The sequence below is a fragment of the Haliotis rufescens genome, unplaced genomic scaffold (genome assembly GCF_023055435.1).
Source record: "Haliotis rufescens isolate VD_foot unplaced genomic scaffold, xgHalRufe1.0.p SCAF_17, whole genome shotgun sequence".
NCBI classification, from domain to species: Eukaryota; Metazoa; Mollusca; class Gastropoda; order Lepetellida; family Haliotidae; genus Haliotis; species Haliotis rufescens.
The window spans coordinates 26,115,405-26,140,616 of NW_025963857.1; the positions used below are offsets into that span (position 1 = coordinate 26,115,405).

Consider the following 25,212-nt stretch of genomic DNA (forward strand, 5'->3'; position numbering starts at 1 on the left):
GAGGGACTATCGTCACGATACGATTCAAATATTGCCGACGTGACATAAATCTTTAACTCGCTCCCTCACGGGGGACTATCGCCGACGTGACATAAATCTTTAACTCGCTCACTCACGAGGGACTATGTGAGAAAACGAAATCAATCAAAACTCATCAAATATTCATGAGATGACAGAACATCACGCGTTTTCAGGTTTTCGGGTGTTTTCGACTTTTTGATCCCCTGAAATGATAATTAGAACCTACGATTTTAGCCGAAAGTGAACGAAGGCTACAGGCCGGACGGGTGATCGACGATAGTCGAACCGCGAACGACGACCGGTGAAGCGGAAAACAATTAAAAAATTGCTGTAGCGTACACGAGGGCTGACTAACACAAGCCGAGTAACGTGAAAACATTCAAGGTCATGACGTCATCAATGTGATGACGTCAAAGAACAACAATTTATCAACGTTTGTCAACAGTAAATCAACGTTTGCAAACAATCATGTACACTTTCAGGATTGTGATGTTAATGGTCACACCATCTTTCACGAACACCGAATAGTTTCCCGTCGTAGATAATAAAACGCACTTTAAAGAAACATTACATCATGTGATGTAGACAAAACAATTTTATTTCTATATGATATGCATCATTACATCAACTTATTCAGTAATGTCAATTTTGTCATGTACAGTGCCACATGCCGGCAAAAGAAACATCAATCGGCGAATCATATCGAGCAGACAGGCATTGTTATACAACAACCAAGTATAGCGATGTTACAACCAAGTATAATGATACAACCACCATTAATGACGTTACGACCGAGCATGCTTACAACTATGAATATCGATATTACAACAAAGAGCAATGATGTTACAACAAGGAACCGCCTCCGTGGTCTAGTGGTAGAGCGGAAGGTCCGGGGTTCGATCCCCGGCCGCGTCATACCAAAAGACGTTAAAAGATGGTACTTGTTGTTACCCTGTCTGGCGCTCGGCATTAAGGGGCTAAAACAAGGACTGGTGGGCTTGGAGTCAGTATACTGTGTCTGAGTGGGGTATTCGTGTTAAACTGCGGCATGGTATCTCAGTGGGCTAGCGCTATAAATCGGCATCAGTCCGGACTAGTACTAGCAGCCACACACACACACACACACACACGTACATGCACGTAGCTATATAAGTGCAATAATCTTGGACGCGAAGTTAAACCCAATTTCACCTCACCTACAACCAGGAATAATGTTAGAACCACCATTAATGATGTTACAACCATGAATATAGATGTTAAAACCACGAACAGTGGTGTTACAACGAAGCATATTATCACAGCCAAGCATAACGATCTAACAAACCAAGAATGTTACAACCATGAATATCGATGTTATAACCACGAATAGCGGTGTTACAACCAAGCATATTATTACAGTCAAGCAAAACGACGTTACAAACCAAGAATGTTACAACCATGAATATCGATGTTATAACCACGAATAGCGGTGTTACAACCAAGCATATTATTAGTCAAGCATAACGACGTTACAAACCAAGAATGTTACAACCATGAATATCGATGTTATAACCACGAATAGCGGTGTTACAACCAAGCATATTATTACAGTCAAGCAGAACGACGTTACAAACCAAGAATGTTACAACCATGAATATCGATGTTACTCCCACGAATAGCGGTGTTACAACAAAGAATAGCGGTGTTACAACCAAGAATAGCGGTGTTACAACCAAGAATAGCGGTGTTACAAACAAGAATAGCGGTGTTAAAACCAAGAATAATGTTACAGCCAAGCATACGGATGTTACTACCACGAACAGCGGTGTTACAACCAAGAATAATATTACAACCAAGCATAATGATGTTACAACAACGAATAGCGGTGTTACAACAAAGCACGATGTTACAGCCAAGCATAACGATGTAAGGAACCAAGGACAATGTTACAGCCAAGAATAACGATGTTACTACCATGAATAGCGGTGTGACAACCAAACATCATGTTACAATCAAGAATAACGATGTTACAACTACGAACAGCGATGTTACAAACAAGTGCAGCGATGTTACAACCTAGCATAATGATGTTACAACCAAGAATAATGCTAGAACCACAATTAATGATGTTACAACCACGAATAGCGATGTTACAACCAAGAATAGCGATGCTACAACCAAGTATAAAGAAGTAACGACCAAGCATAATGCTAGAACCACCATTAATGATGTTACAACCACGAATATTGATGTTACAAACAAGTACAGCGATGTTACAACCAAGTACGATGGTAGTAAAATCAATGTAATGGAGTCATAGATGAGTATATCGATGTTACAACCAAATGCAAGAATTAATCATTACAACCGGCGATATTGATGTTACTACCAATTATTATGTTGCTGAAAGCAAGGATAGTGATTAAGCAACCAAGTAGGGCGGTACAGCAACAAAGTAGAATGGTACAACATCCTAGCAGGCTCCTCTTTCCAGAGCCATAAAAATGTGTTGAAAAAGTATTGTCTGGAACGAAAATTCCAGCGCCCAACGCAGAATATTAAACGGTCGTTCCCCAAGCCTGCTGTGCTAGATGAAGACGACTTTTCTCATAGCAACATCTCCGAGGAAACTTATTCCGTTGACAACGATGGTAGGTTGACGGTACACAAATGTGAATATGTCCGCGCCATCGACGAAAGCCTGTAAGAAATATGCATGCAGTTTCACTGAACTCCGTTAAATCAAACTTAATTAAGATAATGTAACTTTATGTTCTCAACAACATAATTATCGAGACAATGGCCTTATCTCGTGACCACGCTTGTCTCGAACTACGGATAACATATATCGCGCATATCGAGTTAAAAGAATGAAAATGCATCTATATTCAAATTATTACAATATATGTTCAGATTTCATCCGTCTGTTCCAATGCTTATTTATCCACGTGAACCAGAAAAAAGAGACTAGTGAGACCGCCTCGTCTGTTTCATCAGCATAGTGACAAAAACTTCCCACAAGACTGTATGACAAGAGGGATGACTTCAACTTTCTAATAACTTCACTTTTATGTCGAGCAATATATTCAGCAGCTCCAGCCTTTGGTGTCTACATTTCACAGCTTCTGATTTACAATCAAGCATCCTCCTTCGAGGCAGATATCAAAGAGCGTCCTATTAATCTTGCTCAAAAGTTGTATGAGGCTACAACATTCAATATCTCAGTAAAGCTTTCAAACAATTTAAGATTTGACATGTGGAAGACATTTCCTCTACTTTTTTCAAGGTGAAAACTTGTCCTGCCGTTGCGTGTGTTTGTAACGGGTGCCACCGGTGGGGCGGGATATGCTCATCTTTTCATGAAACCAAGCGTCATCACTACAGTGATTATAAACACATGCTCATGATATAGTCGGAATCGACCAGTTGACAAGCAGATTTCGTAGGAAAATCGAAATGGTTTTGTTATTAATCATGTCTCTCTGCAGACGCATTGATTTAGTTGGTTGTGTGTAAGCTGTTTTCAACAATGTTTGAGTTATCACACTAGGGAAATGACAGAAAAACGAAGTCATACCAAAAGACGTTAAAAGATGGTACATGTTGTTACCCTGTCTGGCGCTCGGCATTAAGGGGCTAAAACAAGGACTGGTCGGCTCGGAGTCAGTACACTGTGTCTGAGTGGGGTATTCATATTAATCTGCAGGATGGTATCTCAGTGGGCTAGCACTATAAATCGGCATCAGTCCGGACTAGTACAAGCAGCCACACACACACACACGTGCATGCACGTCGCTATATAAGTGCAATAATCTTGGACGCAACGTTAAACCCCATTTCATCTCACCTCATCCCTATATGACTTACCCTGTAAAGTGTTTCTTCCATACAGATTGTAATGTTAAACTCCTCGTTGACAACAAACGGCCAGTGATCCTTGGCTCGCTCTTCGGCGCCATAGCTGTTGATAAATTCGGATCTGACGATCTCGTTTATACCCCGTGTCGTGAAACGAATGCTGATGAGCATGTAGGTGCTGGTGCCTGTCAGCAATCGGAAACTGAATCTAAAACGAAAATTAGTATCAAAGGAATAATGCTTGCACAGAGCTTTGATTTCCTGGCATTGTTATTTCATGACACAAATTAAATGAACTGATTTGATGGATTTAACACAGAGACATCAACCTGCCCGAAGCCTCAAATCATCAAACAAACTCCAATACCGTGTTTCTGCCAGAGCTGGGCATCCACTGACAATGTATTTATTAAATTCATTGCTTAATCTATTCACATTTTGATGCACAATCACACACTGACGGTTTCGAGTGGAAAGTGACTGGTCCTGAGCACCAAACAGAAAGCATTCTGTTTCACTTTTCAGGCCAGCCGACTTCATCCAAGCGAAGGACTCTGTAGGGTTGCTGATCTTCTCAACACACTGCATATAAATTCGTCAGTGGTCGTTCAGATGGCCTCTCCTTGATAAACTGAGTCTGGACCGATTTGAAATGGCACTTCGCTGGGTTGACACTCATTTCTGTACCGTCCAATAGTACAGAACATCAACAAAATCAACATTGACACTGATCATGAGTTATATGTCACCCATCCTTTGCTCCTTGACGAAATGCCTTGATTTCATCATGAGTCTTGACATGCTTTACAAGAGGATCATCAGACAATAAATGTGTGCAAAAGTGTAAAAAGCAATGAAGATCCTCCACGTCAGTCACACTACCCCCTCCCATTTTGATCGGTAACTATATGCGATTGCGAGAAGAGTGAGGGTGGTAGGATCTATTATCTGACATGATTCTTCGAGTATGGGTGACAATACCCTGAATATATTATTTCTATTCGAGGTCTCCTCAGATCTTAACGCGCAGAGGCACTGTGTCATGAGTCAAATATATTCCTGTATGATACCTATGAGAAATCGCTATCAAAATATTGTATTTACTGTGTTCATAACTTCAAAAAGCTAGGTTGAACGATAAGCCTTTATTTGGTAAGTGAAAGACAACGAGGTCTTCATATATTTTTTCAAATATCTTTTCACAAAAGAATGTTTTGTCGCATATGGGAGAGTAGGGGTCTGGGAAAGTCAGGGAAGATATTCCTAACCGTCGCCTCGGGAATAATTCACAAACAGACAGGTACCCGTATGTTTGCCGTACTGTAATTGAATCGTCCCCCAGAATTGTATTGATATTGAGGACAATTGAGATCAATATATTTGAGGAAATCGACACATCAGGTACATTCTCAATGGTTCGTTCGATTTCGACTAAACGAATTCTTATTGTAGTACTATATAGATCATCTGAATGACAGGTAGGACGTTATCACTACAATGAGTTTATTGTTTTATTGATGTTGATTTTTTGTGACCGAGATATGAAAATAAAAATAACAAAACCATGACGATAACAAGTATTTGTCACAAAGTGACGAAATGTCCCCCGCCTGCATATACACCATAGTTCAAAATATGAAGACAATCCAGTGTTTAGTTCTTGAGATATCGCGGCAACACCGTTTTCCAACTCCAAAAGCAGATTTGCATGCTGTGACCTTGAAAATGGGGTCAAGGTCACTAAAACCGACTGGTGTCTGCGGAGTCTGTATATACACCATAGTTCCAAATATAAAGACAATCCAGTGTTTAGTTCTTGAGATATCGCGGCAACACCGTTTTCCAACTCCAAAAGCAGAATTGCCTGCTGTGACCTTGAAAATGGGGTCAAGGTCACAAAAACCGACTGGTGTCTGCGGAGTCTGTATATACACAATAGTTCCAAATATGAAGACAATCCAGTGTTTAGTTCTTGAGATATCGCGGCAACAAACAGGTGGGACGTACGGACGGACGTACGGACGTACGTACGGACGGTCGTGAATACTATAACTCCCCGCTTCGCGCTTTCGCGCGGCGGGGGACAATTATTAGAGTGAGTTAGTATGGTTTTTAGGCCGCTTTTAGCAATAGTTCACCAATATCACGACTGGAAACATCGGAAAATGGGCTTCACAAATTATACCCATGTGGGGAATCGAACCCGGGTGACGAGCCCACGCTTTAACCACTAGACTACCCGACCGCCCCGATAACAATTAGAAGTTTCTGCTAAATGTAGAGTCCATTTGTACTATTCCGGCTGTAGCTTGATCATCTGTTTATGAATCACTATCAAGTAGTGATGATACCGTACCAGATGTTAGTGAAAAGGTAAGTGTTTCCTGCCCCACCGGTGGCACCCGTCACAAACACATACAAAGGCAAGTCAAGTGTTTCTTACGATGTGTTTTCTGTAGGTCTTCCTATGAGGCTGACACACGACCCCTTGGACAGCTTCCCTGCTGCGGAAACCGTATCCTGTTACAAACATAGAGTGCGTGAATTACAATCTATTTGCGGACATGAGTAAATAGTTAAGTGAGTGAGTGCGTGAGCGAGAAGGATTTACAATAATCCAGCTGGGATTTTGTATTGAGACCAGATATTTCTTCAGCTACAGCTGCGAAAGAAGATATTTGTTTTTTTCAAAACCATGAGCCAAAATATTTGTTTTGAAAAAACTCATTGTAACGATGCAGTTTTTGTGGCAGACAGTTTAATTTTTCCAACAATACGGAGCATATTGTTTTGCAAGATTTTTCGGTGACAAAAAGATTGTAGTCGGTATATTTTTTCTACAAAATCCCTTTTGTCATGTCACCACTTATGTCTGCCGTTATGTCTGTCGTTATGTCTGCCGTTGGTACGACAAGGACGAGGAACTTTGTGTTTTAATATTGAGCAGTGTTGATTGTGAAGAAAAGATACATTGCTAGAATGCGAAATGGTTTCGATTTCTGTGCTTTTGGGTATAGATATCCATATGAAAAACAAATCAGTTTTTTCTTCGATATTGAGGGGAAAAGGACAGTCGAAATGGTATGTGGAGGTCGAAAAACATAAAAATAAGTAATTCATTATTCAGCAGTGATATTTGAACGAATCATAGTTCGTTGTTTGTCAACCAGGAGCGTGAAAGACGAATGACGAATACCGAATTACATACAAAGTTCTTGTTGCCACTTTCAAACGGATTCAGTGTTGTCGTTGTCGAGGGCAACAAGTTCCACAGTTTGCATTGGATGACTAGATACACGGTGTTTGTATGTCAATATGCGCCCAACAACATCCAATAAACTACTGAGCAAAAGAAAGTACCACAACATACAACTGGATTTGACCAACAATTACAAACGCTATCAAAACGTTACTACGCTGAAAAGAGTCGCCGAAACACAAAACGCATCTGACTTAATGTCGAAAACACGACTACGATACCCGTATCAAAAACATCATCGTCGGATAATCATTTTTATAATTTTGCCTACCGTCATTCATGGGTGTATACTTTCTTTTGCCCGTCAGTTTAGTTTCGATGTGAAGCATAGACATGACATATATCAATCGAGATTGCGTTTGGTATTCGTACGAGTTGACATCAATCAAATAGGAAATAAAGAAGAACACACAAACTTCGATATTTCTGTGTCATGTAGCGTTAAGAAGATGCGAACTTGAGCGTACTATTCTGTCTCGACATGGCTAAACAATTTTTAAAAGGTACAGTTGTTTCATATGGAGAACGAACGAAAACAGTTGGATTTGGCCGAAATATGTTCGAATTGTCGCTGTGTGCACTTCGTAACGTTATGACAGGACAGGCCGACATTCAACGCCTGACTGTGGCCGTGACGTCACATAGACTATGGTTAGAGTAGCTTCCCTTTGATAAAGGGCAGTTACTCTATATACAGACCGATGGATTGCCGCGAAAGGCAAGTAAAAACAATTTGTGTTGGCGATTGTTTTGCATATATGCAGTTCGCCACTGTATAGGAAACAGGTTTCAGTTTGAACTATATTGGCTGCTGTCACTGTCCGACTGACACATCACTTACCCTCTTACGTCATATATATCTGTGCGCACATTCCAGGAAAAGTGCAGTGTTTAGGTAATGTTTGTGAGGGATGGGAAGAGATTTTCGAGTACAGAATTGAAGAATGACATTATATGATAAAGAGGTTATCACGCTTGTGTGTTTTGGGATGGTATATAGCCTGTATTGGGAATAACCACTATGTATTTAGCGAGCCTTGGCGAGCTAAATACAATGTTTATTCCAAATACAGGATATTTACCATCCCCAAACACTCTCGACTGATAACCTCTATGTACATGTACATTAGTTCTGGGACGAGTCCAAATGTACTACCTGGGTTCTCACCCACCTATTACCCGACCCTACCCGGGTACCCACTGTAGGTCTCAGGTGATGTCTCAAAATGTCCGATTGGGAACATTTGTAGCATAGCCCTGGCAAAACGTATTTAGATACACGTATTAAACAATCTGGTCATTCATACACTGAAGTTAAATTAAGTTTTATCTTTATTCAACCACATGAAAAATCAGAAGGAATGGGTGCATAGTCAGAAAGAAATGCGAACATTAGTGACTTGTAGTGTAACCATAGAGTTCTTGATAATTTGTGTCATTAAACAATATATCACGTGACTAACCACGGGTCCGGGTAGTCTTGTGGGTACCCGGGTCCTACTCAGTGACCACCCGACCCGGATACCCGAGTTACCCGTCCCAGCCCTTATGTACATATTCATACACTGAACTTTCTTACAAATTTAGCTTATTATTCAACATTGCACACATGTAGGAGGTGCCCTATAACTTTGGTGCATGGCTCAGGACTCCGAGGATTCTAGGTCAGAATGGACCCAACATAAACTTATAATTAGACCACGTGGTCACAATGTGTGATGTGGGTGATTGTGCGTCATAGTACCCGCATTCACGGATCGTTGCTCATGCCATCAGCCACCGGTCTACCTGGCCCAGATTGAACCTTTTACCGGCCGATGTGACAAAGCTGGATTATTGAAGACTGCGACTTAACACGTTCATTCACTTAGTCGGTCATTAGGCTGCACTAATTGGGGAACGGGTGGCCCAATTGCTAAAGCGCTGTTATCCACTGCGTAGATTTGTGGTCCCGATTGCGTGCCATAATCCTATGCTCATGGGGTCGGATCGCAAATTTGCCCTGATTATGTTTCTAGGTCCTATTTGTCAGCAATAGACCTCGTGGTTTCACCGCAGTGATGAACGTCTGCGTCACTTCGGTGCATTGCTCCCACATAAAGCTGACATGTCGTGATGTAACTGAAATATTGTTCAGAACGGCATTACATTTGCCGGACTCGCTCACTTACTGTAGGTGCACATGCTGACTCTGTCCCCTCCCATGTTCCTGAAGATCCACATTGGAGGTGTTCCACAGTCGGAAAGTTGAAGTCGTTACAGGTAATCTCAGCTTTAGAACCTTCAGCCTGCCCGTCTATTGAAACGATCCTTCCATTGACAACGGCCGATGGAATATGGCAGGTGGTGGTGTCTGCAAGAATACACAAGTCAGAGAAAAATAATGTTTTGGACTAGTCAGCGGGACTAAAGGTATGCTGTTAAGGTTGCACCGTACAGAGAGACCGCGTGAGGTAGGTCCAATATTCTTTTGGTTGCTGTGTTCTGTGTAAGTAATTTTAATGGCAGTAGAAACTGTTGTAAATATATTTGTAGTAAATATCAATTGCAGCAAATGATTGAACCATTTGAAGAAAAATATTAGTATCAAGTCTGCCGTGGTCAGATTTGAACAGATCAATAGCAGCGATTGGAGCTTTCCAGAATGGTTATCTTCCAGAACAAGAAAATCAGCCTTTGTGGTGAACAGTAATACGAGCGCTGATAACATTTCGAGTGCTTACGATGTTAGCGGGTGAGTAGAATTTAGAGTTACCTCCCCTCGTTGTTTGACAAACATGGCAGACTTGATCGTTCATAAAATTTCTGGATGGGACAGTTTCTAGAAGCTTAGCTGTACGTATATAAATTTGACAAGCTTGCGATTCGGGTGTTTCTAATCTACTTGCTAAGTGCAGTTGTATATCCGAGCGGAAACGCCGAACTCCTGCCAGAGTCCAACACTAATAAAAACTGGATCCCAAAAGCGGAGAAAGGCCTGTTTCAAGTCATTCAACAGTGACAATATTCGTCACCCGATAATTCCAAAACCTGTAACACATGCTTGCTGCCACCTATTTGACCCTGTGTTAATGTTATATTAATTGTAAACCTAAGACTGTGTGATTAAATATACTGAACCAAATTAAAAACTTCACAATCCTAAAATTTTAACATTTTGACCAGTTATCATTGTGGGCCATTATTGTGTATTTAAACATAATGGCCACGTATTGTCTTCAGATAACACCCGTTTTTGTGCAGGTGAATCGATCAAATTCATGTGCACAGCACTGTAGTGGCAAAAGTGGTTTTTCACGTGCAATTGGTCACGTGGCCATAATACCGCACGTGTTTTCAGCCATACTTGTTTGCAGTCATTAACAAAAAAAAGAAAAACACAAGAAAACAAAAGTCTTTACGGCCATTTGTCATGCCACGCCAAATGTGCAACGTGAACGTACCATCGGCATGTTGCAGACGGGAACGTCCGTAGCTGAAGTCGCAAGGGCGATGGGTTGTAGTCGACGGACTGTTTATGATTTACAGACGTGTCTACAGCAAACGGGTACCACCGCTGATCGCCCTCGGCCAGGTCGACCACGTGTGACGTCACATGCAGAGGATCGTCAGATTGTCTTACGTCACCTCCGTAACCGATTTGTGACGGCTACATCAACCAGAAATGAACTGTTTAGGGGTAGACTGGGTGCGCAAACTGTTCGAAACCGTCTGAGAACTGCTCACCTTCAAGCACGACGGCCATAGTGCGGGCCGATTCTGACTCAATTACACAGACGTCAACGTCAATTGTGGGCACAGCGACACTTACGATGGACTCAGAAGAATTGGAATCAAGTCGTCTTCAGTGATGAATCCCGATTTAATCTTCGATTTGCTGATGGTAGGGCGAGGGTGTGGAGGCACCGTCATGAACGTTACGCCCAGTGTTGTGTACAGGAAGTTGACAGATTTCGAGGCGGAAGTGTCATGGTTTTGGGTGCTTTCTGTGGCAATGCACGTTCCAGGCTTCTTGTCATCCGTGGCAACCTCAACGCTGCTGCTTACCGCGACCAGGTACTGGAACCAGAACTTCTGCCTTTTATGGCAGCACATGGACCCGGTTTGATCTTCCAACACGACAATGCCAGGCCCCACACAGCAATTGTGACAAGGAATTTTCTTCAGAATGCGGGAGTCAACGTCATGGACTGGCCGTCAAAGTCTCCCGACCCCAATCCCATCGAACACGTCTGGGATGCTCTTGGCAGAAGTCTGCGCACTCTCCAGAACCAACCACAGAATTTGCAAGATCTTGGCACCATTTTGCATCAACAATGGCGTCGTCTTCCCAATCATGTGTTCACAAGCATCACAAGGTCCATGCAGAGGCGTTGTGTGGCAGTTGTCAACGCACATGGTGGCCATACACGCTACTGAACTTGTGTGCCATCAGATTCTCGTGCTTGGGACTTATGATTTAAACTGTTGATGTTATTACCGAACACCGTAGGTGCTTGGAACGAATTATGGTTGCCACCGTTAATAAAAATCCTTCTTTGTACATTAATGATTAAAAATTACCTTCTCTGATACATGTCCGTATATCATGTATGGGATTACTTTTAAAAATGTGAAGTTTTTAATTTGACTCAGTATATTATGTATTGATTAATCGTGTGTGGTCATTTACTGATTCCCAATTTATTCATGTTCGCATATTCCGGTCATTTACTGCGATTCGCATTTTTTTGTTGCAAGTCAATCATGTTCCATGAATCAGGTCAGTGAGTGAGTGAGTTGGGTTTAACGCCGCTTTTAACAGTATTCCAGTCATATCGCGCGTGTCAGCTTAATGTGGGAGGAAATCCCGAAATGATGCAGGTCTCAGACGTTTACCACTTCGATGAAACCCACGAGCACGGGCATTGGGCTGACAAACCTAGAAACATAATCGGGGCGAACCGCTATTCGAACCCACAATTATATGTTTCTGTCCTGCCCAAGGGAGGCAACTCTACATAGCGAATCGCGGCGCCTAAGACGACGGGGCCACTCGTGCCCCCTGAATCAAGACAGTCAACAATTATGATGATACGTGACGCGAGTGATTAATGATCGGATGTCCTCATTTCAAAATAACTCAAATATGTATATATTGTTTCACACTGTTTATCTCGAAAACGCATGTTCTTTTGTTTGCAGCTATGTCACTTACAGACTTGAAATTGACCATAACGTTCAGCTTATATTTCTTACAGTATTTATCTCATTTACTGACTTTTACTACTCAGATAGACTCGCGTTATCTCGAATTTATAGGAATGAAAGGAGGAGCTCGACAAAGACTTGAAGAAAATAGAAACTTATTGTGTGTCAGATATATTTGCAATATACGTGTGTATCTCGAAGAAAATAGGAACTAATTGAGTGTCAGATATATTTACAATATACGTGTGTATCTCGAAGAAAATAGGAACTTATTGTGTGTCAGATATATTTACAATAAACGTGTGTATCTCGAAGAAAATAGGAACTAATTGTATGTCAGATATATTTACAATATACGTGTGTATCTCGAAGAAAATAGGAACTGATTGAGTGTCAGATATATTTGCAATAAACGTGTGTATCTCGAAGAAAATAGGAACTAATTGAGTGTCAGATATATTTACAATATCCGTGTGTATCTCGAAGAAAATAGGAACTTATTGTGTTAGATATATTTACAATATACGTGTGTATCTCGAAGAAAATAGGAACTAATTGTATGTCAGATAGATTTACAATATACGTGTGTATCTCGAAGAAAATAGGAACTAATTGTATGTCAGATATATTTGCAATAAACGTGTGTATCTCGAAGAAAATAGGAACTAATTGAGTGTCAGATATATTTACAATATACGTGTGTATCTCGAAGAAAATAGGAACTTATTGAGTGTCAGATATATTCGCAATAAACGTTTGTATCTCGAAGAAAATAGGAACTAATGGGGAACTTCGACAAAAACCGGCATGAAAACCGACTAAATGATTTTATCAAAAACAAATAGTTTAAGGAATTGCTTGAAACAGTTTGTTTTTCTTCGGATTACATTGGCTGTTACAAGCAATACATTGATGCAATGTGGTTGTTGTTTTAAAAAAAGATACTTTGGCTCATAGTTTTAATGAAACAAATACATGTATCTGGTTTTGTAGATGTAAGATGTAGCCGAAAAATATCTCGTCTCTAAACAAAAATATCATCATCCCCCGACCCCCAACCCCAACCCCAACCCCAACCCCACACATACCCGCTCACTGATGTACACTCAAGACGTAACGCGGGGGCACGGGTGGCGATTCGCTGTGCAGAGTTGCGTCCCTTGGGCACGCCAGAAACCTATGATTGTGGGTTCGAATCCCGGTTCTCCCCGATTATGTTTCTAGGTTTGTCAGCACCATACCCGTGCTCGTGGGTTAACGTTTCACCGAAGTGGTAAACGTCTGAGACCTGCATCACTTCGGGCTTTCCTCCCACATTAAGCTGACACGCCGCGATATAACTGGAATATTGTTAAAAGCGGCGTTAAACCCAACTCACTCACTCACTCAAGACGTAACGAATGTGGTGGAAGGTGCGTGAACAGTTCTGGTGCTGTCTAAACAATGGACCGAATCTGCGACCAAGAAAAGGTATGTGATACGACCCGTTTCCTACAGTACGAGTACATAATGCAAGCGTAAGCAAGAATCCATTTTGAGATAATTTTAAGATAATGAGTTGATTCTGGTTTTAACTATTTCTATATATTCTGAATCTTAGTCACGTTACCAGGACCGTATCAAGTCTCTGATAGGCATTTAGAAGTTGGGAGAACATGAATACATGACACCTTTTTTTCATAGATAGCAACTTTTTTTTACTCTTTGTTTAAAAAACAAAAGAAATTGCATCCATAAAAATGTGTCATGTATTCCTGACAGTATCGATGTCTGGAAACATACAAGAAGGTGGCATGGCGTTTGTGGATAATGACGTAAGCTCCCGTCTGAATAGTAAGGTGGAGACGAGGTAACATACAATATGCAGCAACCGCATGGCAACAATACCTTTGTGAACGATGACAAGAAATGGGAAGCTATATCTGTCAATAGGCAGACTGAGAAAAATATATAGTCTTGGGAAAAGTCCTCATAAGGTACCGAATCACCTTCAATGACGGTTAAGTTGCCTGTGACGAGGTTGGTATTGAAATTGTTTGTTTGCCGCATAGCCGTTCTGTTGATAATTGATTTTCGAGTCTATTTTAATGTCACGCCTTATTGTCATCTGTTTGAGCATGGAATGGCCTTAGTTGCAACGATAATATCACGAATGTGCGTATCCAGAGATTCCGTGACATTGCAGTGTCTTGCACTTTTAAAAAATATTTAGATCCCCAATACAAACCCAAAACACGTTCCTTGTCCCATGAATCTTGTGTATGGTCTACGTGAGGTGTGGTGAAATGGAGTTTGACGTCGCGTGAAAGATTATTGCACTTAAATAGAGACTTGCACGTGTGTTTGTGTGTGTGTGTGTGTGTGTGTGTGTTTATGTGTGTTTTTGTGTGTTTTGGTGTTGTGTGCGTGCTTGCTTGCGTGCTTGCTTGCGTGCGTGCGTGTGTGCGTGTGTGCGTGTGTGTGTGTGTGGCTGCTTCTACTAATGCTGATTTTTTTCGTGCTTGCCCACTGAAATACCATGCCACAGTTTAACAGGAATACCCCACTCAGACACGGTATACTGACTTCGGGCACACCGGTCCTTGTTTTAGCACATTAGGGGGCACGGGTGGCCCTGTCGTCTAAGGCGCCGCGATTCGCTGGGTAGAGTTGCGTCCCTTAGGCACGCCAGAAACCTATGATTGGGGGTTCGAATCCCGGTTCGCCCCGATTATGTTTCTAGGTTTGATAGCACCATACCCGTGCTCGTAGGTTTCATCGAAGTGGTAAACGTCTGGGACCTGCATCACTTCGGGCTTTCCTCCCACATTAAGCTGACACGCCGCGATATAACTGGAATACTGTTAAAAGCGGTGTTAAACCCAACTCACTAACTCACTTTTAGCACCTTAATGCTGAGCGCCAGACAGGGTAACAACAAGTACCATCGTTAATACGTCCGCCCCGTTTAGAATCATGTTCAGGATATTTAAAATAACGATTGGTACATGTGTCAGTTTGGCCAAGAGGTGTATCTGTGATGTCGAGGGCAAATACACATGTGGTAAGCACTAACCATGCCAAAACGGAAGCTGGTATGTAGCAGCTACCCATGTTTCGCTGGACAGTAAAAACATGTGATTTCACCAGAGCACATGAAGCATGATTTAAGAAAGTTTTTAGACCTTTTAATTGATTTTGTAACTAAATCGAAATTAATTTCATGCACCGGCTTCTGGTATGATTGGTATATAAATACCATAATTACTTTGGTATTTATATACCAATCGGGAGGAAAAGGTATGTTTTAAAGAGAATATGTAGTCAATACACACGCTTCTGAAAATAAGTGCAGATGAAATGTTACTGAACAACTTTTGCTACCTTTGTCCATTGGTGACATTGCTGACTAAACAAGTCGCATACTCATGCGTTGGAAGGTATACATTTCCAGACAAATTGTGAAATGACTTATTATATTAAACAAATGAAGTAATATAACATTATGTTTTCTGTAACTAATATTCCATACATGTTTAGGTATGTGTAGAACATACAGACATAAAGGCGGACACACACACACACACACACACACACACACACACACACACACACACACACACACACACACACACACACACACACACACACACACACACACACACACACACACACACGGACACACACACACACACACACGGACGGACACACGGACACACGCACACACGGACACATACACAAACATACACACACATACACGCTGACACACACAGGCACACACATACACACAGACACAAACAAAGACACATATACACATACACAGACAGACATACATACACACATACTCAGACACATACACACATACAGACACACAGACGCATACAATTTTATGTTAATTTGTTTTTGTTGTTATTTCCCCACAGGTAAGTTCAGACTTGTGCAAAGTGCTTCAGTGTTGTCTATTCTGCACCACTATCCACCTGGGCATCTATTGTAAATAATTCACAGCTGTTTGTCTAGCAAATCGACTTTGTTTCAAAGCATATCGAATGTTATAGCATCTTTTACATAGAGACGAATTATAAAGTACCAAGACTTATTTTATTGGAGCCATCTGATACTTTGTCATTTGGGGTACTCTCGTCAGCATACTTTTGCCTTTAGGCAGCGTCTCTCAATAGGTGAGGTGAAATTGGGTTTAACATCGCTTCCAAGATTATTGCACTTATATAGCGACCTGTGTGTGTGTGTGTGTGTGTGTGTGTAGGTGCGTGCGTGTGCGTGCGTGCGTGCGTGCGTGCGTGCGTGCGTGTGTGTGTGTGTGTGTGTGTGTGTGTGTGTGTGTGTGTCTAGGTGTGTGTGTGTGTGTCTAGGTGTGTGTGTGTGTGTGTAGGTGTGTGTGTTTGTCTCTGCTTGTACTAGTCCGGACTGATGCCGATTTATACCCCACTCAGACACAGTATACTGACTCCGAGCCGACCAGTCCTTGGTTTAGCACCTTAATGCCGAGCGCCAGACAGGGTAAAAAACAAGTACCATCTTTTAACGTCTTTTGGTATGACGCGGCCGGGAATCGAATCCGGACCATCCGCCCTTTGGGCGGACGCTCTACCACAAGACCACGGAAGCGGCCAGTCTCTCAATAAAGACACCACTGGTTTAAACAAATTCATCTTAAATTAATTTTTATTATGTCCGTAATTAAATCAACGTTTTAAACAACGTATAATAACAAAGCAAAAGACTAACGTCGTTTACCTGTTTATTTCACTATTTTTTTAACCGATTCTGGTCTTCTAGTCTTTAGTCACCCAAATTGTCTAGACAGGATAGTATTAGGTCAAAATCTTCCTCTCTATATTAATTTGTAGGATCGAGATAGACATCAGCAAAACAGAATTCTTTGCCATCTTGGTTGGCAAGCAAAACATGCAGACGAATTTGCTCACGCAATAAAGGGGCCGCCAAATCAGCTGTGTCAATCAGAATCGAGTATTTTCCAAAGTCATTGTAGAATATATAAATAAACTGAACTTTACCAACTGAAAATATAAATTTCAGACAAAGTATAAATTTTTTCGATGAAGTCTATCTAAAACACATAACTTAAATACAACAATAGTGTATGCACAAAATGTTAATCGTCTGTTACATGTTTGCGAGATAACACGCGAAAAAGTGAAAAACACGTGCACCACGGACAACTGCAAATGCACGTGCGGGTAAGGGTATAAAACGATTGCAACGGCAAGTCAGACATCCACAGTGATAAAAAAAAACACAAAAGAAATGCCACGACTCACAGTCGAACAACGTGTACGAGCCTTGGGTATGGTACAGATGGGAGCCAACCACGCCCATATTGCACGAACCTTCGGTTGCTCCCGTGTTGCCGTTACCAACTTGATGTAACGTTACAGACAGACAGGGCGGACCGCTGACAGGCCAAGAACAGGCAGACCCAGGGTGGCCACGCCCCATGATGACCGCTACTTGCGTACCTTGCACCTCCGAAATCGCTTCCTGTCAGTGACGTCATCGGCGACAAATGCCTTAGGTCACATGGTTAGTCGACAGACAGTGGCCAGGAGACTCAGGCTCATGGAATCAGGTCTTTGAGACCATACAGAGGACAGCGCAACATCGTCGTCTGCGATTGAGATGGGCCCGGACTGTACGACGTTGGCAACGACGTGACTGGCAGAGGGTTGTCTTCACTGACGAAAGTCGATTCTGTATGTTTAGGGCTGATGGAAGACAACGTGTTTACCGCCGAAGGGGTGAACGAACGGCGGCGTGTTGCGTGCAGGAGGTCGTACCATATGGTGGAGGGAGTGTCATGGTGTGGGGAGGGATTTGTGGGCAGGAGAGCACACCACTGGTCATCGTTGACGGAAACTTGACAGCTCAGCGTTACATGGATAACATTCTTCGTCCAATTGTCCTACCATTTCTCCAACAGCAGCCACATGGTGTCATTTATCAGCATGACAACGCTAGAGCCCATATAGCCAGAATTGTCACTAACTTCCTCGCAGCCAACAACGTCAACGCCCTGCCGTGGCCTGCACGCTCACCCGAAATGTCCCCCAAAGAACACCTCTGGGACTTGATGGATCGTCGTGTTCGACAACGACCACACTCTCCAGCCAACCGGCAAGAATTGATCTTGGCTCTCCAAGAAAAATGGCGTCAAATCCCACGTGACCTCATCAGACGACTGACTTTTTCTGTGCGTCGAAGAGTTTTTGCGTGTATTGAGGCATTTGGTGGTCACACACGCTACTAATGACTTGTTATTGAACGTGAGCGATTGTTTATGTACTCTGCCTATTGTCCATGATTCTGAAAGCTCGAGTTTTGTACCACACCCACCTTTGGGGGGCTCTGACGTCATTCTTGGTCGCGCTATGATTGTCATATTCAGTGTTGATTATGTTGATATATCGATCTTCTCAATACACTTTACTTCATGCATGTATGTTTTGTTGTTTTTGAACAAGACTGATTTCAAATTCTGGTAAAGTTTCTTTTGGACGTCAGTTTATATAGCATATATACTGAACAGCATTGAAAACGCACCACCATGAAAATGGATGTATTTTTATCCGGGCTTAAGTCATATGAAAATATATAAGTGAATGAGTAATATACGACGTTCTGGACGAAGCATGAAGATGAACAGCTCGTCAAAACACATTCCTAATTTTTGTGTGAGCGAAATCGCCAAAACGCAACAAATTGCGTGCACATCATGGAAAACGTGTTTGGTTTCACGGGAAGCATGCAGAAGAGGGCTATAAAAGACATACTTTTAAAAGCCACATCACTTGTTGCCACAGACGTAAAGGGTACTGACACAAGAAATGCCAAGATTAACAGCAGAGGAACGTGAACGTGCCTTGGGCATGCTTCAAGTTGGTACGTCAAGTAGAGTCGTTGCACAACGGTTTCAATGCCATCATTCAACAGTCCTCAGGCTACTGAGCAGATACCAGCAGACAACCGCCAGAGATCGACCACGTCCGGGTCAACGTCGTGTAACTACACCACGTCAGGATCGCCATATTGTTCGTCGGCATCTTCGTGATCGTACACTTCCGGCTACCAGGACTGCAGCAACCGTACAAGGCCGACGGGGTTTTATCAGCGCTGACACCGTACGTCGCCGTCTCAGCTCAGCAGGGCTACGTGCTCGACGTCCATATGTTGGACCCATACTCACTGATCGACATCGAAATGAACGTCTGCGTTGGGCCAAAAGGCATCGTCATTGGAGATTGCGGCAATGGCATGGTGTGCTGTTCTCTGATGAGTCCCGTTTTCATTTACGGAATTGCTGACGGTCGACTGCGAGTGTGGCGTCGACGTGGAGAACGTTACCACAATGACTGCGTTCAGACAGATCGATGGGGGGGAGGGAGTGTCATGGTGTGGGGCGGCATCAGTCATAACCATCGAAAAGGGCTCCATGTTTGTCGTGGAAGAGTTAATGCCCTTTACTACAGGAATAATATATTGGCAAATCACGTCATCCCATTCTTTCATCAGCACCAGGATATGCACACCTTCCAGCAAGATAATGCAAGAGCGCACACAGCACATGTTTCAACACAGTACCTAGCGAACAATAATGTGCCTCTGCTTCCATGGCCAGCCCTGTCACCCGATCTATCGCCAATTGAACATCTATGGGATTACCTGGGTCAACGCCTCTCACGTCGTCCGCAAGTACAGAACCTGAGAGAATTTGAAGATACACTACGTCATGAGTGGAATGCCCCAGAACACTATTCGCAGACTTATTCGATCAATGAGAAGACGTTGCATGGCCTGTGTTGCTGTCAATGGCGGACATACCCGATATTTACTTTTCATTTTAACCCTATGTGTCTTCCTTACACTGATGACTTAATTGTAATTACTGTGTGGTATTCCTGTTTCCTTTGTCGTCTTTCTTAATAATCCGTCTATGTCTGTTCTAATCAAAATCGGTCATTGCTCAAGTTGTTTTTGTAATATTTCAAGATTTATTGCTGGTGTGTTTTCAATGCTGTTCAGTATATATTGAACAACAAAAGTTCCTGTGACATTGAATACGATTTAATCCAAAGTAATGGTTTTTTTACCAAATCTGAAACAATTTCGGTTTGCAACAGATAAAAGACTCCTGCAAGTGTTCAAATGGTTTAATTTGCCATACTGACTTCGAATTCAGAAAATGCGTGATTTCATAAAAAACATGTACATGCCAAAATGTCAATTTACAAATCAATAGCATGTGTGTCCACCTCTGATTGCGATGCAAGCAACACATCCTCGTCTCGCACAAAGTCCTGTGGGATAACTCTCCATATCTGCTGGAGCATGTTTCGAAGTTCCTGGAGTGTCTGTGCAACACGTGGTTGACGTCGAAGGCGCCGATCCATCTCATCCCACATGTGCTCGATTGTTGAGAGATCAGGGGAGCGAGCCGGCCAGGGGATGACAGTCACGTTGTTTTGTTGAAGAGAATCCTGAACAAGTCGAGCAATATGAGACCGACCGTTGTCATGTTGAAAGGTAATGCCTGGGCCATGACGATGCAAAAACGGTAGAACAGGGTCGATGATCTCGTCGCGGTTGCGCTGTCCATTGAAATTTCCCTCTACCAGTATCAAACGGGTCCTCTGTCTTGCTGTAACCCCAACCCATACCACAACGCTGCCGCCCCCGAACCGATCTTCTTCCATGACACAATGATTGACGTAACGTTTACCTCGACGTCGGTACACTCGAATCCGTCCATCGCTGTGGCTGAAGTGAAAACGAGACTCGTCAGTGAATAGAACTTTTCCCCACTGGATGGCCGTCCAGCGTAGACGCTGTCTGCACCATTGTAGAAGTGCTTGACGGTGGTTTCCTGTCAAAATGGGACGTCTGGCGGGTCTTCTGGCGACAATCCCTGCACATCTGAGGCGACGACGTACGGTTTGTGAAGATATTCGTCGAAGGCCAGGGATGCTTCTTGCAGTCACTGTTGCTGGCTGGAATCGATTTCGTAGGTGTGTTGTTCGAATCCAGTTGTCTTGTCGCTTATTGGTTACGCGTGGCCTGCCATTCCGGGGATGGTCTCTGACTGCATTCGCCTGTTGTCAACGTTGCCATAAACACCAAATGGTGTTCATGTGGACGTTAAATTGTCTTGCAACATCACGTTGACTCGATCCTGCTTCAATCATACCAATGGCTCGAAGACCCGCATTTTCGGACAGGCGTGGCATTTCGTAATGTTGATTAATTGCGTAATTTTGTTGTTTTTCTGAGTGATTGTTGTCAGCACGATGCTAAACAATGCATATGGAATCCCGTTAACGCACATGTTTTTATACCCATTCGTGTGTAGTGAAATGCGATTGGGCTTGCATAAAAGTCAACTTTTGCGTGGAATGCATGCTTTTCTGTAGCAGTTGCGTTTTTGTGACTTGATTCCATACATGTACTACAATATTGAAAACCAAACTTTACTTGTTTGAAAAATACACTAAAATATTGGTGTCACAGGAACTTTTGTTGTTGAGTATATTTTAAAATCCTTTAACTCCAATTTGTAGCTTCATTGATCAGCAGCTTTACATGTGGCTCTGTACACATTATGCATTGTTTCCAGTTAATATATATTTTAGCAGATCGATTACTATTTTCCATTTTCTTCTTTCTTGTGTGTTTTCAGTCTTCCATTGGAATTGTGCTCAGGCTGTACGTTTAAAATAATATACCTTACAGCAATGTGGTGGGCGCAAATAGGCCTTCTGTTGCCCAAGTCGGCTTAATATGTTACGCACAATCAACTTTATCGTGAACATATTACGCTATAAACAGGTTACGATGATAACAACATTACGATTATATACGTAAATAACTCACAAAATGCAGAATACACACACACACACATACACACACACACACACACACACACACACACACACACACACACACACACACACACACACACACACACACACACACACTCCTCTAGATCGAGACAGAAGAAAAATGTAATACGTTTAACCAATTAAACAGAAAAAAGACAATTACTAGGAGAAGTGAGATTTAACAAGTAAAATCATTTCCTTAGATTACGAAGCTAAATGTCATTAGAACGAAACCACACATTACGGGCAATTTTGATAATTTCTTAAAGGGCTTCGTCAATCCAGAAATATATCTTGCTCCTGACAATTTGCACCGATACCGATGTCTTTGTATAGACGGTGTTGAACTGTAACAAAAATAGGGAAAGAAAGCAACACAAAACTTACCTGGTGTCTTCCAATAATATACATTCCCAGACTTAGGTGATGTATTGTCTGGTTCTACAAGACGTTTGTCGAGAAGCTGACAAGTTCCATCAGTTTTACCATACGTAAAGGACAGACACGAAGATGTATTGTGGCAGAACTCTGCACACTGGTGAACCATGCTGGACACAGACTCCGACACAGGTATGACAGGGAATCCTTTGCCAGCCAACGTAACATTCTGGGTGAATCCCGATTTCTGATCACCATGAACTTCTGACAACCAAACCAAAAAGAAGAAGACGAGTCCTCCCTGTTTACATCGAAATATCTTCAGAGCTAGTTCAAACGTCTTCATGTCGAGTTTACTTGTACAGTTATTTTGCAGTTGGTCGTTGGTTGCCGAGCGGTGTGATACGCTTGGTTGCTTGGTTGGTGAACACTACTGTCATAAAACTACGCTGTATCATTGATACGTTGCATGTATACAACCACAACGTTACTTGAGCCACAGAGGCATCAATAATTAAAATACCCATTCGAAGGTATTCTTAAGAAAAGAAAAAGTTGATTGAGAATCAATGCTGCAGGCAACCCGGTGAAGAAACACATAGAGTGAACAAACACACTTCACGGGGTTGAGGTCTTTACTATTACTAGATTAAAGATCATAGACACCCTGAAACACATACACTCTTCAAAAAAAGAAACGCACAGGTAGATTTTTAGTAAATTTATTGTACATAATAAGGTCGATATCTTTAATTTATCATAGATATAAATATGATTATTTTTTTGGAGCTCGTTAGTCACATGTTGTTGTTGTTGTACAAAGGCATTGAAAACTGTTCATTGTCATGTCACATAAGGCCACAAGGTTGCGCTGAACTCAGTATCTCGTGTGACCGCCCCGGGCAGCAATCACGGCTCTGCATCTCCTCGGCACTGACTGGATAGGTGTACGAATTCTGTCCTGCGGAATTCTACGCCATTCTGCTTGTAACGCGTTGGCCAGTTGTGGGAGTGTCTGCGGCGTGTTCTGACGTTGACGTACACGTCGATCGAGTTCATCCCAGAGGTGTTCGTCTTGGTTGAGATTTGGAGATCTCGACGGCCAGGTCAAGGCGTTGATGTTTTTCCAATTTATATTCCGGATCTTTTGTGTAGTCAGGTTCAGTGAACCACATACTGCCTGTGCGGTTTTTTTTAAGAGTGTATACTCTTCAAAAAAGGAACGCAAAGCCAGATTTGTGTAACGTAGTAAAACACATTCATACGAGGAACCGTACAAGATATTGAGCCAAAATGTTGTGGGGAGAACACTTGGTGATTGTAGTCATCTCAGTTATCGGTGCAAAGCAAAAGACCAAGGTAAAGGTCAGCCATCATCAATAACGCGTATGCCCCCATTGGAATCGATAGCAGCCTGACATCTCCCGCCCATGGAGGAAACGAGTATGCTAATCACATCCTGGGGAGTGGTAGCCCACTCGGCATGCAACGCAAAAGCCAACTGCTGCAACGTCCCACAGGTGTTCTGTCGGGTTCAAACCCGGAGATCTGGAGGGCCAGGGGAGAACATCGACGTTATGTTGTGGAAACAGGCTCTTGTGATCCGTGATGTATGCGGTCGAGCGTTGTCCTGCTGGAATACATCGTTGCCGTTGGGTGCAATTGGGAGGATGTATAGTAGGAGAATTTCGTTGAGCCGTAAGATTGCCCTAGATATGGACCAAACCTGTCCTGCCATGATGAAAGATAGCCGCCCACATCATTACGCTACCCCAACAAAACATGTCCACTTCCTGTACGCAGTTTCCGGCGTAACGTTCTCCCCGACGTCTGTAGACCCGTGTTCTTCCATCCCCTCGACGGAGGAGTAATATTGATTCGTCGCTGAATCAGACATCTCTCCATCGCCGTTGAACCCATACCCTGTGTTAACGATACCAATGCAGTCGGTGTTGACGATGTTCTCGACTCAATATGACGCGTCGAACAGGACGTCTTGCTCGTAGACCTGCTGTCCATGAACGGTTTCGTACGGTCTGGTCGGAGATTCTGTATTTGGGATGCGGTTGATCCTGAGGTGGCTGTGGTCGTCCTTTCGCGTAGGTGGCGCAGTCGTATGTAGCGATCTTGGGCGGGGTGGTAACTCTTGGTCGTCCCGACCTTAGCCGATCACTAGTTGACCCATGCTGTTGAAACCTATCCCATAGCCTTGTGATGGTGCTGGTCGCTACATTGAAAACCCTGGCTACAGCTGATCAGGATTCCCCTGCATTCAAGCGGCCTATGACGTTGTTTCTTTGCACTTCTGTTAATCTTGGCATGTCTTTGAACTGTCACTTTTCGATTGACGCAGATGCCAGGCAATCACAAAAGCTGCACTTTAATACCGCCAATAGTGCTGCTGCAAGTTAAGTGCGTGCAGCTTCACTGCCCTTTTGTTGATGCCCGGGGTCCGTTTTTTTCCGAATCGTACGTGTTTCCCGACTAAGGGTTTGCGTGTCCTTGTTGTGATCATTTTGATCCGGAAATTTATCACTGACACTATAACACATTAAACCTCTTCATTTTCCGCTAATTTTGTTTTTATGGGCAAAAATATCCGTGTTGCGTTTCCTTTTTGAAGAGTATAATTAC

The 25,212-nt window shown here is 42.7% G+C and overlaps 1 protein-coding gene across 1 annotated transcript; it reads right to left on the bottom strand.

Moving 5' to 3' along the window:
• Positions 1–1,105: 1,105 nt before the first annotated feature.
• Positions 1,106–23,030, bottom strand: LOC124138595. Its single transcript, XM_046505325.2, has 5 exons — positions 22,588–23,030; positions 9,289–9,470; positions 6,302–6,378; positions 3,868–4,066; positions 1,106–2,701 (listed from the first exon to the last, which is right to left on the bottom strand). Exons 1-5 carry the CDS (start codon positions 22,922–22,924, stop codon positions 2,588–2,590), a joined length of 909 nt encoding a protein of 302 aa, XP_046361281.2. The 5' UTR covers positions 22,925–23,030; the 3' UTR covers positions 1,106–2,587.
• Between the last annotated feature and the right edge of the window lie 2,182 nt (positions 23,031–25,212).